At 43.0% G+C, this 17,302-nt stretch overlaps 1 protein-coding gene across 1 annotated transcript in view; it reads left to right on the forward strand.

The window, feature by feature from the left end:
- Positions 1 to 17,302, forward strand: part of LOC117360896 — a 129,706-nt gene that overhangs the window by 35,435 nt on the left and 76,969 nt on the right. The window contains exon 3 of the mRNA XM_033945533.1: positions 10,919 to 11,034. Coding sequence (XP_033801424.1) covers positions 10,919 to 11,034 — 116 coding nt within the window. The remainder of the gene's footprint in view (positions 1 to 10,918; positions 11,035 to 17,302) is intronic.

Here is a 17,302-nt window from a genome sequence, read left to right on the forward strand (position 1 = left end):
CTTTCTATTCTGGAGGAGACTTTCTGGTTTTCCAACACTTCTATGCTCTCTACTGCCCTGTTTGACATCAGACCTATTCTAGAGGGATGAATGGAATGTACTATTCCTGTTTCATGGGATAACATTTATGGATGTGTATTCAATTCATTAATGTGCCTTAAATATACATGGGCCAATATTCAGTAGGAGATAACTAGATAGGAGAGGTTTCTACCTGGTTATCTCCTGCTGCCTGGGTGATCCCTAGATTTTCAGCAGCATATAATCGGACACTGCCACTCTGCAGCACTGACCAATTAATGTCAGGGCACTCCAGCAGTGGAGTACACAGATGTCATGGGAACATTCAGTGTCAGGGATGTGCATAAAATGGGTATAGGCAGAATAGAATTTCTGCAAAGGTACATATATGTCTGCACGATAGTGAAATGACAGGAGTTAATTTAGTACTAATATGAATGCATTATATATGTTAAATGGTAAAATTTTATAAAATAGAGGAAAAACCCTCAAAAAACTCAGATGTCAATTGAAAGACACCTATATTTAGGGTGTAGGGATATTATCACTGGTCAAAAAACCTCTGCCACTGTAGGTGAATGTCTAGCCTGTATAATACAGTCAAACCTCGGTTTACGAGTGCACCGGTTTGTGAGTGTTTTGCAAGACGAGCAAAACATTCTCGCAAATCGTGACTCGCAAACCGAGCATTGACTTGATTTGCGAGTCCCCCTGTCCGCTAACTGACATGGCCCCTCTGCAAACCGGCATCACCCCCCCCCTCACGAATGCCCCCCTCCCCCCGCGAACTGGCATCCCCGCCCAAACTGAAAGCTTGCCGGTGCCTGTGCCCAAAGATCGTGCCTCTCCTCCGACTGGGCCTTGAGCATCTGCGCATGCTCAAGGCCTTTTGGCTCTCGTTCTCGACCTTGAGCATACGCAGATGCTCAAGGCCCAGTCGGAGGAGAGGCACGATCTTCGGTCACCGGCACCTCCTGTGGGTTGGTGCTGCGTGCCGGTGCCACATTGGGGGATAAGCTATCAGTTTGGACGGGGGGCGGGTGTTCACGAGGGGGGGTGATGCCGGTTCAAGGGGGGCAGCGTTTGCAGGCGGGGGGGCCACGCCGGTACATGGGAGGGGAGATGTAGTGTACTCGGGAGTGGGGGGGGTCTTTTGGAGATGGGGTGGGGTGGGGTGGAGCAGCGCTGGTGGCCGGCGGGGGGGATGGGATGTGAAACGAATCAAGCGAGTTTCCCTTACTTTCTATGGGGAAACTCGCTTTGATATACGAGTAAATTGGTTTACGAGCATGCTTCTAGAAAGAACTATCTCATAAACCAAGGTTCCACTTTAGTTAAGACAGCCCTGGGAGTATCTGTCAGAGAAATAAATGATTGGGTATATAAGGAAAGAATGCCTTTAGAAACTTTGTATACTGCATGGAGTACAACCTTTCTATCTTGACTTTGAGCATTGCCATTGGGCTAACACTGACCAATAGGCTGAGGTAGGAGGTGGAACCAGTAGCATAGAAGAAATAAAATTGCTGTCCCCACTGACATGATCTTCATACCACAACCTCTCTTCATTCTGCTGAAAAAAAAGTCTCTAGAACAAGTCAGAAAATATTTAGTTTTAGACTGATTTCTTGCCACTTAGAAAGAGACAGTGCCATGATTGGCACAGTATTGGTGTGACAGGACCAGATGGAAGAAATGGAGTGGTTACTTGGCACAGCTGAAACACATTACATTCATTTTCACAATTAACAGCAGACTACTGTATATAAAAAAGTGATTTATTTCTATCCATTCCTCTCTGCAACAATTTGATTAGCTTAGCTATATAGGGTTTCCCAGACAGTTTAATTACAGGCATTTTCTAAAACATCAGAAATAGCAATCACCCCTCCTGGCACTCAGCTTCATCCTCGCTATAATCTGTAATAGTTCCTTGTACATCTTTTACCATGGGGAAAATATAGTCAATAAAAATAATTTAGTCGCTGAATATGACCTTCTAAGTTGACTGCTTTCAAAAGCATTATCTGTAAATTGCTTCTACGTAGGGTTACCAGATTTTAAAATCTGGACCCATAGCCCTGCCCCCAAGCCCACCCAGTTCCACCCAGCCCTGCCCTGTTGCAGCCAAGTCTGCCCCAGCCTCGCCCCCCCCCCCCTCAGCCTGTTCTCATCCTTGGGACCGCGTCAAGAGGGCATGTGCGGATGCCCTCCTGACGTGGTCCCAAGGTGGAAGCTTTTCAGAACCCGGACAAAGTGACGGGTTTTGAAAAGCTGTCCAGACGCCCAAACATGTCCTCTAAAAAGAGTATATGTCCGGGTAAATCGGACATCTGATAACCTTACTTCTTCTACTGGTTTAGCATTTAATCTGTTACCCCTTCCCTTACAGCAGGGTATCAAACTCAAGGGACTGAAATCTAAAACACAGGCTAAGTCACGGGACAAATTTTGTATTAAGATATTTAGTCTGTGCAGCTGCGTGCATCTGGTAGCGCTATAGAAATTATTAATAGTAGTAGTAGAAGTATAGGGTTACAATCTCTCCAACCCCACGCCGGCTCTGTGGTGTAAACAAAATAAATAAAAAAGACTTTTCCTCTCTTTTAGGTCCTAGTTTACGCTTGCTATCTAATACCAGCTCTGACAGGGTACACATTTCAAATCTGACATATTGTAATCACAAAATAAAAAATAAAATTATTTTTTTCTACCTTTTGTTGTCTGGTCATTTTGTTTTTCTATCATCTTGGTCCCAGTTTCTCTTTTTGCTTTTTGTCTGTCTTCTGCTAATTCTCTTTCCAGTGTCTGCTGTTCAATTTTTCTCCTCTTCTCTCTTGTTCCATTCCCTCCTTTTGCCTGTCTTCAACATATTGATTTTCCCCATTCAACTTTCTTAACTTTTTTGCCTCTGTCCACTCAAATCTTGCCCTCTCTCACCCTTCTTCTTTTTAAATGTTCAGCTACCTCTCAATTCACCATTGTCTCTGTCCCTAGCTCTCCCATTTCCCATCTCACTCCTTTCCCAGCCTCTTATTTCATTCCATCTACTCCCTATTACCACATTTCTCCTCCTCTTCTCCTACTCCCCATTATCACATCTCTCCTCCTCTATCCCCATGGTCAAACATTTTGCTCCCTATCTTTTCTGTTGTTGTTCTTCCCTCCCCCCCATGATGCTGAACAATGATGAGATGGAAGGAAAAAAAGAGATGTTGCATCTCTCTCTCCCTTTCACCTCCAGGCCTAACATTTCTCCCTACCATCCCCAGATCCAACTTCTCTCCTTTTCTCTTCCCAAATGACCCCATCCCATTTCTTCCCCTGCCTGCCTGCTTCCCTGCCTCCCTCCCCCCCAGGTCCACCTTTACTCCCTTTCTCTTCCAAACAGTTCTCCCATCAAGTATCTCTTTCATTCTTTCTCTACACCACCCTAAGTCCAACTTCTCTCCCTTCAGACCATTGCCCACCATCTTTCTTTCTCTCCTCTGTTTCTGGCCTCATAAGCTCTCTCCCATGCCCAATCTGGCACTGCTTTTAATACCTTCCCCTTTTGTACTTAAAAAAAACAAAACAAAAACAGTCCAGGAGGCTTTTTTGGCCCAGCATGTTCTCCCCTTCTCTCTGTGCCATTCCAATCTCGCCCTCACATTCTGTCACGCTGAAAAATCTGCCGGCCTTGACAGTGATTCAGCAACATTGCCTGCGGCTCCCCTTCCTGCTTTCCGTCTGTCGTGGTCTGTCTCCAGTGACGCAACTTCCTATTTCTGCCCGGGTGGACCACGGCAGACGGAAAACAGAAAGGGGAGCCGCGGGCAACATTGCTGAATCACTGCCGAGGCCGGAAGATTTTTCAGCATGACAGAAGGTAAGGGCGACGACAGACCGGCGCTAAGAGAAGAGGGAAGACATGTTGGGCCATGGGGACCACCCAGAGCCTTGGGATCGGGCCATGAGAAGGGGAAGTTCCCGGACCATGACTCCGCAGGCCACAAAAAAAAAGGCCCGCGGTCCTTGTGTTTGACACATCTGCCTTACAGATATATGCATATAAAGCCTACCTCACCTGCTGGATAATCATGCAGTTTCATGCGACAGATTTTTCAAAATTCTGTGGCAAATTTTTCAAATTTGATGAAACTGTGGCACATAATTGCTACATAATCTGTCTATATTTGCATATTAAGGGGTCCTTTTCCAAATGGTTTTAGCATGCACTAATGAATTAATGTGTTAATTGCCATGCAGCACATAGGTATACAATGGACTATACGGCATTTAGCATCCACTGATAGTTATTATGAGCTAAATCCTTTAATGCACCTTAGGAAAAGGACTCCTAAATTAGGTTTAGAAATTTTTTTATTTTTTTTTTTTGCTACTTGGTCCTTTTCTGCCATTTTTTTTATTGTATGCCCAGTTGCTTTATTATGCACTTTTGAGGGGAAAAGGAGCTTAGAATTTGGTGTCAAGAAGGGAGGAAAGTGATAGATAATAGGAGAAAGGGAAGGATAAGAGATCTGGGGTATAGGAAGATAGGAGAGAATTTCAGCAGAGAAAGGGTAGATCTCAGAGAAGGTTCAAAGTATAATAGCCAGAGGCAGAGGGGAGCATATGTCTTAAAACACAACACTATCACCAAGATTGCAGCAACCATCTCTTCCATTGCCATTACTCTGGTCCTGGAGGAATAAATGACTTGCCTGAATGTGATGGGGTTTTTTTAGCTTGCTGTTTGCTAGCTTTCTTATAGTCTGTATAGCTCCATGGTCTGTATTTACTATTTTGTTACATAAGAACATAAGCACTGCCATATCAGTACTCTGCTTTCAACATTGGCCAATCCAGGTCACAAGTACCTGGCAAGATCCCAAAAGAATAAAACAGATTTTGTGCTACTTATCCTAGAAAAGAACAATGGATTTTCCCAAGGCTATCTTAATAATGACTTACAGATTTTTCTTTTAAGAAATTATCCAAATCTTTTTTAAACCCTGCTAAACTAACTGCTTTTACCACATTTTCCAGCAATGACTTCCAGAGTTTAATTCCATATTGAATGAAGAAACATTCTCTCTGGTTTCTTTTTAATTTACTACTTTGTAGCTTCGTTGTTTGTCCCTTAGTCCTAGTATTTTTAGAAAGAGTAAACAAGTGATTAATCCCACTCCACTTGGTATTTTATAAGCCTCCATCATATCTCCCTTCAGCTTTCCTCTCTAAGCTGAAGAGCCATAGTTGCTTTAGCCTTTCCTATAGGGGAGTCATCTTATCCCTTTTGTTATTTTCATCGCCCTTCCCTGTACCTTTTCTAATTCCACTAACTTTTTTTTTTTTTTTTTAGATGTGGTAACCAGAATTGCACATAATATTTGAGGTGCAGTCGCACCATGGAGCAATACAAAGGCATTCTAACATTCTAATTTTTGTTTTCCACTCCTATTTGCGTGTTCCATGATCAGTAGGTCTGTGGCCGCAGGAGTGCGCATGTGCGCTTATATGTCACCAGCCGCTGATCGCCTCCACAAGCCGGGACCGCAGCCAGCCACCGATTTCAGTTCCTCCAGCGGGGGGGGGGGGGGGGGTGTCTAGGAGGAGAGGGATCGCGGCCGCTCAGCGCCCCCACCGAGGAGCCCAGCAACTTTCCGCCCCGGGTCTTAAACTGACCCCGCTACCCGGGACCCGAGTCCTTTGCCCCCCCCCTTCCTTCCCATGGGCCCGACTATAAACCTGGCGATTCAAGCAGCGTGTGCAGCAGTCTTCACACGCTGCTTCAGGCCCTTCTACTGCCCTGATTTGCTCTGCCGCATCTCTGATGATGTCATCAGGGACGTTCCAGAGTAAATCAGGGCAATAGAAGGACCCGAAGCAGCGTGTGGAGACTGCTGCACACCCTGCTGGAATCACCAGGTTTGAAGTCGGGACCGCGGGAAGGGAAAGGGGGGTAGAGGAAACGCTAATGCTGCTCCATAGGGAACTGGTGTGGGGGGAGGGAAATGGAGGGGGAGGTAATGCTGCTTTGGACAGACAGACAGAGGGAGGAAGGGAGACAGAAAGAAAAGAAGAAAGACACAGGGGCAGGTGCACAGGGAACTGGTGTGGGGGGAGGGAATGCTGCTTTGGACAGACAGACAGAGGGAGGAAGGGAGACAGAAAGAAAAGAAGAAAGACACAGGGGCAGGGAGATACACAGAAAGACAAACAGACAAAGAGGGCCAGGGACAGAGACAGACAGAAAGAAAGACAGCGGGAGTCGTGTCAGGAGGGGTGCGGCATGCGGCAGAGGGAACTTTTCCAATGGGTGCAACTGGGCGGCTGTCAGGAACCTCTTATCAGGGGCAGAGCAAGGTAAGTGTATCATAGGGATAAGAAGGAGGAGGGGGGAGAAAAAGGAAGGGACGCCTACTGCTGGATAGGGGGAGAAGGAAAGAGGTGCTGCTGGACAGGGGGAGGTAAAACAAAGGGAGAAGGGCTGCTCCTGCATAAGGAGAGCAGTGAAGGGGTGGTGGTGGACACAGGGGAGGTAAAAGGAAGGGAGAATGGACAGGGGGAGCAGGCAAGGGGTAGTGATGGACAGCCAAGGAAAAAGAAAGAAAGAAAGCAGCTAAGGAGAGAGAGAGAGAGAAAGAAATAAAGACAGACACACACACACATATATTCTAGCACCCGTTAATGTAATGGGCTATAAGACTAGTTCCTAATATTCTATTTGCTTTCTTAGCCACTCTGAGCCGAGGTTTTCAACACAGACACCTAGAACCTTTTCCTGGGTGGTGATTCCTAATGTAGAACCTTGGGTCACATTGCCATAGTTTGGGTTCCTCTTTCTCACTTTGAACTTGCTCACATTAAATGTAATCTGCCAGTCTGATGCCCAGTCTCATAAGGTCCTCTTCCAATTTTTCACAATCCTATTGCAATTTAACAGCTTTGAATAACTTTGCGCCATCAGCAAATTTCATTACTTCTTACTAGTTATTCCCATTTCTAGATTATTTATAAACATTTTACAAAGCAGCAGTCCCAGCACAGACCTGTGAGGACCCCACTATCTATCCATTAAGAATACTGACCATTTAATCCCTACTCTGTTTTCTTAATCCACAATAGGATATTACCTCCTACCCCTTGACGTTCTAATTTCCTCAGGAGTCTTTTATGAAATACTTTGGGCTACATTCACAAAACTTTCTGATTGTGTACCGATGGTTTTACAACCGTTTCCTAACCCAATTCACTAAACAGCTGTGCGATCAATTCCTGATCTGATCCGCACATGCAAATGAGGGGAAATGGCATGCAAAGTAGGAAGCCCTCAAATCACTAAACAGAAGGAACACCGACTGGGTTTGCTGATCCTAAATGAAGTGACTACTGAGGACCAGTCGCTACTGTCCTTGCCAATTGTCCTGCTCTGCCGCTTTTTTTTGACAGGTCTGCCTGTCTTTTTTATTCATTTTTTTCCATGGCACAGATATTTTGCGTGTGTTACACATGCAAAATATCTGCCCATTACAAAAAAAAAATGAATAAAAGACAGGGGCAGACCTGTCAAATACCCCCCTCCCCCCCCGTGACCCACAAATGGCAGGAGGGATGCTCCCTGCCACCGGGCCTGAATGCGGACGACTCCCCCTCCCCTCCCTATTTCTTACCTTTAAAAGTTGGGAGCAGGAGGGGTGCTCAGTCCCTCCTTCAGACTCCGGCGACGCAATGGGGCCTTAGGCCCCACCCCAGCGCATCATATGATTAATGGGGAGGGGCCTAAGACCCTGTGGCTCAGGTGTCTTGGGCTTCTCTCACATGATGGGGCGGATCCTAAGGCCGCATTGCATCGCCAGAGGAGCAGGAGGGACTGAGCACCCCTCCTACTCCCAACTTTGGAGGGGAGGGGGCGTTGTCCGCATGAAAATTCAGAGTTGCCACAGAGAGCAGGAACCATAAAATACAAAACTCAGAAGAGGTAAACAGGAAAGGTGATGTTGCAAATAGTCTTTAGAAATTAGCTTTTAATATTTAATCATCACTTCTGGTCATAGCTGCGACATCCGTGGTAAAACATAGGTTGTCAAAGGTCCCCACGTAAGAGAAAAGTCAGCTGCTTTTGCAACAAACCACAGCTCAGAAACGGCCCTCCCTTGGTTAGATGAAATCATTTCATCAGCAATGAACAAAACTAGTAGTAACCCAATATGAAGATGCTGTAACGTTGGCAGATGAGATTATCCATCATTCTCTACCCCTCTCATACAATCCCACTTTAAAAGAGAATATAAAGCCACGAAGGCACAAGATAATGTGGAATAAACATGGCTGCAGTTTTATTAATGCTTTATTTCAAATCTGGTTCTGGGGCATCCACTGGGGGTTGCCTATGCCTGTGACAGTCTGCAATCTCCATTCAATATTCAGGGTTTTAAAAAGCTTTTAAAAACATCCCTATTTGTGGGTATCCTTCCTGCCATAAGTTGCGGGTGGTTGACAGGAGCCCTGACAGCAGTGGCAGGAGGCTGCTTCTCCTGTCACTACTTATTGAAAAAAGGGGGTTCCTATGGATAATGAAACATCAATCATTCAAAAAAAATTTTCCACAAGTCAATATGATCAGCTCATATAAATATCAATATAACATAAATAACATCCTGCTCAAGCTGTTCATACAGCGCCCCAATTTTTCAAATACTCTCCCAAGTAATGTGTTAAACTAGGAGGTTGCCTGAATCAATACATCTCCATCCCTGGCAGTGTTCAGATCCAAGCTAAAGACCCACTTTTTGAAAATACCTTCATCTCTTAACTCCCCTTCATCGCTGTCAGATACCTATACCCACTATAACCTCCCCAACCCTGAAATGTCCTGTCTAAATTAGATTGTAAGCTCTTCTGAGCAGGGACTGTCTATTGCAGGGGTGTCAAAGTCCCTCCTCGAGGGCCGGAATCCAGTCGGGTTTTCTGGATTTCCCCAATGAATATGCATTGAAAGCAGTGCATGCAAATAGATCTCATGCAGATTCATTGGGGAAATCCTGAAAACCCGACTGGATTCTGGCCCTCGAGGACCGACTTTGACACCTGTGGTCTATTGTATGTTAAAATGTACAGCGCTGCATACGCCTTTCAGTGCTATTAAAATAATAAATAGTAGTAGTAGTAGTAGAGGTTGAAGTATCATAAAAGGCTATCATAGGTGCTATGTTTGGCACTATAGATCATCACTTGAGCTAGACATTAAAGGAAATTTACATTTAAGGATGGAAAGGAGGTCTAAAGTAAATGATTATATGACAAGTACTAATTCCAGGATAAGGACTTGAAAGTTATAAGAGGTTCTATCTACTGAGTCATCGCCTTTTATGATACTTCAACCTCCTAGTGCAGGGGTAGGCAATTCCGGTCCTCGAGAGCCGGAGCCAGGTCAGGTTTTTTAGGATATCCACAATGAATATGTATGAGATGGATTTGTATGCACTGCCTCCTTGAGATGAAAATCTTTCTCATGCACATTTATTGTGGATATCCTGAAAACCTGACCTGGCTCTCGAGGACCAGAATTGCCTACCCCTGTCCTAGTGTAACACATTACTTGGGAGAGTATTAGAAAAATTGGGTCGCTGTATGAATTTATGTTATATTGATATTTATATGAGCTGATCACATTGACTTGTGGAAAATTTTCTTGAATGATTGATGTTTCATTATCCATAGGAACCCCCTTTTTTCATTAAGTTATTACATTGTGGGTTGGATAGATTGTGAAGTAACCCATTTTATGCATTTTGGTCTCCTGTCATTACTGTCGGGGCTCTCCCCGACTCAATCGCTCACTGAGGGAGTTTACATGCAAATGATTTGCACCTCCGTGCAAATCATTTGCATGCAAACAAGATAGTGAATCAATCGCTGTTTTAAAATCAGCCAGGAATTGGCCAACAGCGATTGAATCGCTATCTTTTAGTGAATCTGGGCCTTTGTCACTTGCCATATAAAAGTCCAGATATACAATATCAGCTGGCTCACCTTTAACCACTTGTTGCCAAATCAGTTCTTTTGTTATTTTCGCCATTATCATCATGCTCTTTCTGAGTACAACATCCTGAATCCATCTGCTTCTACCTGTGATCCCTGACTTCTACAGTGTCTTGTAGAAGTATTCACACCCTTGAACATTTTTCACAGTCTGCTGTCTGAAAAATACAGTTCAAAATACATTAAAATAGTTTGTTTCACTGATCTATACAATTTACTATACACTTTCAACGTATAAAAAACAATTATAGAAATATTTGAAAGGTAATTAAGAATAATAAACGAAAAAGTCTTGATTGTATAAGTTTTCATGACTTTTTCCACTGCAAGCTCAAATTAACTTTAACCACCCCACCCCCATTTTACAATCTGTGCGGAAACATTTTGAAGAACCCTTGTATGTGGTGGCTGTTACTTGCATAATGTCAAACCCATGTGGTGGGCAATTATCAAAAAACCCATTTCATAGAAATAGAGAAAAATGAAGGCAAATAAAGACCATATGGCCTATTTAGTCTGCCTTATAGAGCCATGCCTTAGAAATCTAGTGTACTTATTCCATGCTTTCTTAAATTCAGATTCATTTTTCCTCTCCACCACTTTCACTGGGAGGCCATTCCATGCATTCACTTCATGTCTGATGAAAAACATATTTTCTGAGGTTACTTTTTAGTCTCTTCTCTTCCACCTTCATCCTATGTCCCCTTATTCCAGAGCTTCCTTTCAATTGAAATTCACCTCATGCACATTTATGTTTCATGAGGAATGAGGGGGTGATGAATTGGTGTAAATCAGTGATTAATTTAAATTCATAGATACTGTCACAGTGATGACTTTGAATCATGATTCTGCCTTTCTGTACTGGACACAGTGACAATTCCGGAGGTGCAGAGATGCTGGAGCCGATTTCTTATGCTACACCCAGTTGAGCACGGAAACCTTCCTCGATGCTGTTTTCTTAATTCGAAAAATCCCTTTGCTAATAAGGTAAACATACAACATAAAATGCAATAATCAAGATCCTTTCATGCTATGACATACCCAACCCCCCCTCCCCCATTATCAAGCTGCAGTAGAGTATTTTAGCACAGGTCGGCAAGGCAAATTCTCCAATACTCATAGGAATTAAATGAGCGTTGGAGCATTTATCTCGCCAGTGTGCGCTAAAACACTCTACTGTGACTCAATTAGAGAGATCATTCACAATCCTATATTTTGACTTTTGGTATAAAGAAGTAGCTTGCATACAACTGTTTGCTAACATAAAAGTAACTTTTTTGGTATTAAAAGTGAGCAAAATTTATTAATGTTAAAATTGAATCTCTCAAACTGGATTTTTCTTACTGATTATATGTACTGGCTGATATTCAGACAATGGTAGGCAGGCTGGCTAACTCTTGTGGTCGATGTGACTGCGGATAGTCAATGCAAGGCCATTTCCAGTGACTGGTGTAACCTCCCTTTTACTAGGCCGCGATTGAGGTTTCTACTGCAGCACAGATCGCTAAATGCTCCAATACTGCTCCAGCACTCATAGGAATTCTATGAGTTTCAAGTTTCAAGTTTCAAGTTTATTAGGATTTTATATACCGCCTATCAAGGTTATCTAAGCGGTTTTTACAATCAGGTACTCAAGCATTTTTCCCTCTCTGTCCCGGTGGGCTCACAATCTATCTAACATACCTGGGGCTATGGAAGATTAAGTGACTTGCCCAGGGTCACAAGGAGCAGCACGGGGTTTGAACCCACAACCCCAGGGTGCTGAGGCTGTAGATCCAACCACTGCACCACACACTCCTCATGTGGAGAGTTAGAGCAGTGTCGGAGCATTTAGTGCCCTGGGCTATGATAGAAACCTCTACCATGGCTTAGTAAAAGAGGGCCTAAGTCAATAGTCAGCACTAGCTGATTTAAGTTTAGAGTGGCCAAAGATAGGATTGCTAGTTGTGCGGCCTGATTCGATTCTGTATACAGCGCTGCTATCAGCAGCCACCTAAAAAAAGTGGCCGCCGATCACATATCAGTCACCTGACAGTGCTGTATACATAATTGCACACTGGGCTAGATAGGCACTGGAAATGTAGGCCTGTGTTTTCCGGGCCTACATGTCCGGCGCCTATGTAAGCGCTTTGTGGTGCTTAATGCCATTTCTGGCATTAGCCACGCCCATAGTGGCATTTGGTGCCAGAAAGCGCCTACATAGGCAAGATTTCAGCGCCTTTTATTTAGGCGCCAGTAAGCGATTGAACATTGGTGTTTTTTTACCTTTTCTAATGGCATTTTTAAATTAACTTAGGCACCAGTAGGGCAGCTACAAGCATCTAAGTTTCAGAATTTTCTTGTCATTTGACAGTTTTCGTGTAATATAGCCAATTAACTTTTATCCATTAACAGGAATATTCAGTGGAGATAACTGGTTATCTTGTGCTGAATATTCACATTTAGCTGGCTAAGTGCTATTTAGCCAATCAGCGCTGTTTCTGTCCATTTAAATAGCATAAGAACATAAGAATTTCCGCTGCTGGGTCCATTGTGCCCAGCAGTCCGCTCACGCGGCGGTCCTTTGGTCAAAGACCAGCGCCCTACTTGAGACTAGCCCTACCTTCGTACGTTCTGGTTCAGCAGGAACTTGTCTAACTTTGTCTTGAATCTCTGGAGAGTGTTATCCCCTATGACAGACTCATAGTTTATTAAAAATTTGATTTAACGCTTAACATAACATTCCAAGCGTTATAAATTTAAAAAAAAGTTAAAATATAAAATGGGGGAACAAACAACAAGTAGTAGACACAGTCTTCATACTTGATTAGGAAAGGGCGATTGTAAACAAGAGGTAAAGAGGGGAGAAACAATTTTTAAGTAAAGTAAACATAAAAGGCTAACACATTAGGATAATAAGTGGGAGTTGGCTTCAAAATTTAAAAAACTGAAGGATTGGAAAATTCATTCATAGGCATCTTTAAACAGAAAACATTTTAAATTGCTCTTGAATTTATCCAAACTTTGTTCTGATCTTATAAAAAGTGGGAGGGAGTTCCAGATTAAAGGAGCAGTGACCGAAAAAAATGGTGGTTCGACAAGTGCCAATTATTTTAAATGAAGGGACGTAGAGGCTATGTTGCAAAGCAGACCTTAGTGTTCTTGGAGGTACATATGTTATTAAAAGTCTGTCTAGAAAAGCGGGAGCATTAGTCTTTTGAATTTTGAAAGTTAATAAAGCAATTTTATATGTAATTCAGTGCGGAATGGGTAACCAATGTGCGTTCTTTAATAATGGGTAACATGATCAAATCTTTTTGAGTTCGTGATAATTTTAATGGCTGTGTTTTGGACAAGTTGGAGACGCCTAATATCTTTTTGACACAGTCCTTTGTAAAGGGAATTACAATTATCAATGCGATGGCGGCGAAAAGGGCGAACAGAATGCTTGGAATGATTAAAAAGGGGATCACAAACAGATCGGAAAAGGTTATCATATCGCTATATGGGGCCATGGTGCACCCCCACCTGGAATACTGCATCCAATACTGGTTGCTGTACATGAAAAAGAACATAGTACTACTTGAAAGGGTCCAGAGAAGAGCGACTAAAATGGTTAAAGGGCTGGGGGATTTGCCATACAGTGAAAGGCTAGAGAAACTAGGCCTCTTCTCCCTTGAAAAGAGGAGACTGAGAGGGGACATGATCGAAACATTCAAGATAATGAAGGGAATAGACTTAGTAGAGAAAGAGAGATTGTTCACCCTCTCCAAGATGGAGAGAACAAGAGGGCACTAACTAAAATTAAAAGGGGATAGATTCCGTATAAGCGTAAGGAAGTTCTTCTTCACCCAGTGAGTGATAGAAATCCGGAACGCTCTTCCAGAAGCTGTTATAGGGGAAAGCACCCTCCAGGGATTCAAGACAAGATTAGACAAGTTCTGCTGAACCAGAACGTACGCAGGTAAGGCTAGACTCAAATAGGGCACAGGTCTTTGACCTAAGGGCCGCTGCTTGAGCGGACTGCTGGGCACAATGGACCACTGTTCCATTGTGCCCAGCAATTCTTATGTTCCTTAATGTCATGTTATTTGAATGTTCTAATGTATGCCGACATTGTATTATGGTAGTAATGAAAGCGCAGTAAGTCCATTACTCAGAAACATAGAAACATGATGGCAGATAAAGGCCAACTGGCCCATCCAGTCTGCCTATCCACAATCGCCTCTTCTCCCTAAATGATCCCATGTCCCCACGCTTTCTTGAATTCAGATACAGTTTTTGTCTCAACCACATCTACTGGGACACTATTCCGTGCACCTACGACCCTTTCTGTAAAAAAGTATTTCATTAGAGTGGCCTAATAGAGCTATAGCCTTAGCACTTTAAGGTTAAAGGTTCATGCCCTGTCCTGTTCCTTGTAGCCATGGGCAAGTCATTTAATCCTGTGGCAGCATGGGCTTCAAAACGTGGGAGGCCACAGGGGCCTCAGCCAACCCAAAAACTGACGGTCACCAGTCGGTTATGACTCTATTCCCCTACCCACCTCCTTCCAGTACTGTACTTTTAAATCTTCGGCCCGCCCCAGAAGCCTTCATTCTACTTTCAGGGGTTAAAAATATTTATATATTTTGTGGACTGTTAACTTCACCACAATTAAAATATGTGCTGGGATTTGAACCTATGACCTCTGAAAGATGGGAACTGGGCTTTTACCCATTGAGCCACAGCAGCTTACACTAACGTCTTTCTTCCTCACATCTGATATGATAGCTTACGGATCTGCTGAGCTATGCTCTTGTCAGGTATTTTCACATGGCTAGGATCACTAAGCTCTCATGGTAGGAACCCCCATGACTGAAAGGAAGCAACTGTGGCTCATCAGGTAAAAGCCCTGTGCTCATCATCTTCCAGAGGTTATGGGGTCAAATCCCAGTACATATTTTAATTGTGGCATTCTACCTTGCAGGTGCATCTTGATGATCTCACAATGAGGTTAGCATTGTGCAGCTGCACACCTCCATTTGCAATGAAGTAGAAGCCATTCTATGGTCTGTATCTGTTTTTTTTCCTGTTTTTAAGCTTTTGCAAATGAAGTTATGTATGCAATCTACATATTTTTTTCATGTGCTTTCTTTGCTTTAAAGAATGAGCTGATTGGAGCACTGTTTAGTCAGAAAAAAGGGTAGCTTTTTAGCAAGAAACATAAAGCTGTGTTTTTTTTATATGCTCTGCTTCAGTTAATGGATGTTTTCCTCTAATTAGCAAATTATAACATTGCTGTTTGTCCACAAAAAATAGAAGGTTTTGCATGCAATATAATCTATTTAGATGTGCCCTGTTTATGTGGTGCCTTATTAAATGTATTTTGAGCTTAATAAAGCAAAATTAAAAACCCAGAGAGCTATTAAGCAGATTGCATTAAGGACGTCCAAACTGTGCCTAAGTTCTGTCCATAGAACTCAAATCTATCTGAAGCCCAAACTATGCTGAAAAGTAGACTTCCTTTACAATGCCTCTAGGACCTAGTTTTACAATCGCTATGCAACTTGCTTGTACACTGGTTAAACCTACAGCCTTCTATCCTAATGTTGCTGGTTCGAATCCCAGTCACTCTCTCTGATGGAAGAGAAATAAATAAAAGCATTAAACAGATCCAACTCCCAGTATCACAATTACAATAAAAAAACAACATAAAATCGCCATTCTAATAACACGAAATTAATAAAATATTATAACATTAAGGACATTGTTTGGCTGTCTAACTCTCGCCTAAAACCTGATTCTCTAAAGGACATCTCAAAAATTGGATGTCTAAACAGTGCTGAGTGTCATTGAGCGCGATTCTACAAAGGAAACCTATCTTGGACGCCCAAACCGCGCCTAACTTTAGGTGCACTTTGCAGAATCAGGGCCTTAGTGTCTGTATTGTGATCTATGTTAATAGTGGAAGTACTAACTTTCTGATAAATCTGGTTATCTGTGCTATGATTATCTTATCCCTTGTCCCTATCTTATCCCTTGTCCCTACTGTGTTTATCCTATAGGTGTTCCTAGTGGGAACTAGCCAACTATTTCCTCTTTGTTTTATTATTGGCTATAGTATTCTGTGAAGAGGATGGTCTTCATCCCTTTCTTTAACTTTCTGGCGTCCTTTTCTAATTTGAGTTCCATAGGAAGGGCATTCCACCACCTTGGAGCCATCACTGAGAACATTCTTTTCCTAACACTTTTGTATTTGATGTCTCTGAAGGAGGGTATTTCCAGCAGGAGGTTTTGGCTCGAGGGTAGTGCTTGTGCTGGTGTGTGGTGATGTAGTGTGTCTGCTAGATATTGTGGTTTTGAGAGATGAATGATTTTGTGTGTCAGCAACAAGATCTTAAATTTCACCCTGCTTTCGATTGGGAGCCAGTATAGTGCTTTCAGTAGCGGGGTGGTGATTTTCCCAGCTGCGGGGTGAATATTAAAAAACCGCGATTAATATTCGGGCCAGTTCTGCCCCTAACCCCCACTTCCCCCAGCTATTTTAAGCCCTGAAAGCCCCCCTTCCCCTTTAAGCCTTACCTGGTGGTCTAGCGGGTTTTCAGGCAGGAGCGATCTTCCCATGCTCCTGCCCATGAGGATCACTCACAGGAAATGGCTGCCTTGAGCTCCCGTAGTCTCTTGAGCCATTTCCTGTGAGCGATCTGCACAGGGCAGGAGCGTGGGAAGATCGCTTCTGCCCAAAAAATCCACTAGACCACCAGGTAAGGCTTAAGGGGGGCTTAAAATAGCCAGAAAAAAGAAAAATGAATTTTAGGTTTAAAATTGCGAATAAGTGAATCCGTAGATACGGAAACCATGAATACGGAGGGGGAAGTGTATACATTGGACACTGCTTGGTGTGTGAGGTAGGGTTTAAGTCCCCTAACCCAGTAGAGTTTGCCATAAGCGTTTTTTACGATGCACTGGATCTGTATAGTCATGTCTAGGTTTGGGTTTAGCTATACTCCTAAGTTTCTTACTCCCTCCGTGGAAGATTTTAAGGTGTTCAAACTCCACAGAGAAAAACTAAAGTTCACAAAAAACAAAAACAAAAAACACCTCTTAAATATAGAGAGCAAACTCATGCAATATAACCAATACTTTCATAAGACCTCATACACCCAAAGCCTTACTTGAATTTATTTCGTGCCCTTACTGGGGTGGTGCATTCATCATTGGTCTTATTTTCTTTGCATATTGAATTATAATTTTAGGCTGTCAAAGCAACAATTGTGTGTATTTGGGTATATAA

Source organism: Geotrypetes seraphini, chromosome 1, assembly GCF_902459505.1.
Source record: "Geotrypetes seraphini chromosome 1, aGeoSer1.1, whole genome shotgun sequence".
Classification (NCBI taxonomy): domain Eukaryota; kingdom Metazoa; phylum Chordata; class Amphibia; order Gymnophiona; family Dermophiidae; genus Geotrypetes; species Geotrypetes seraphini.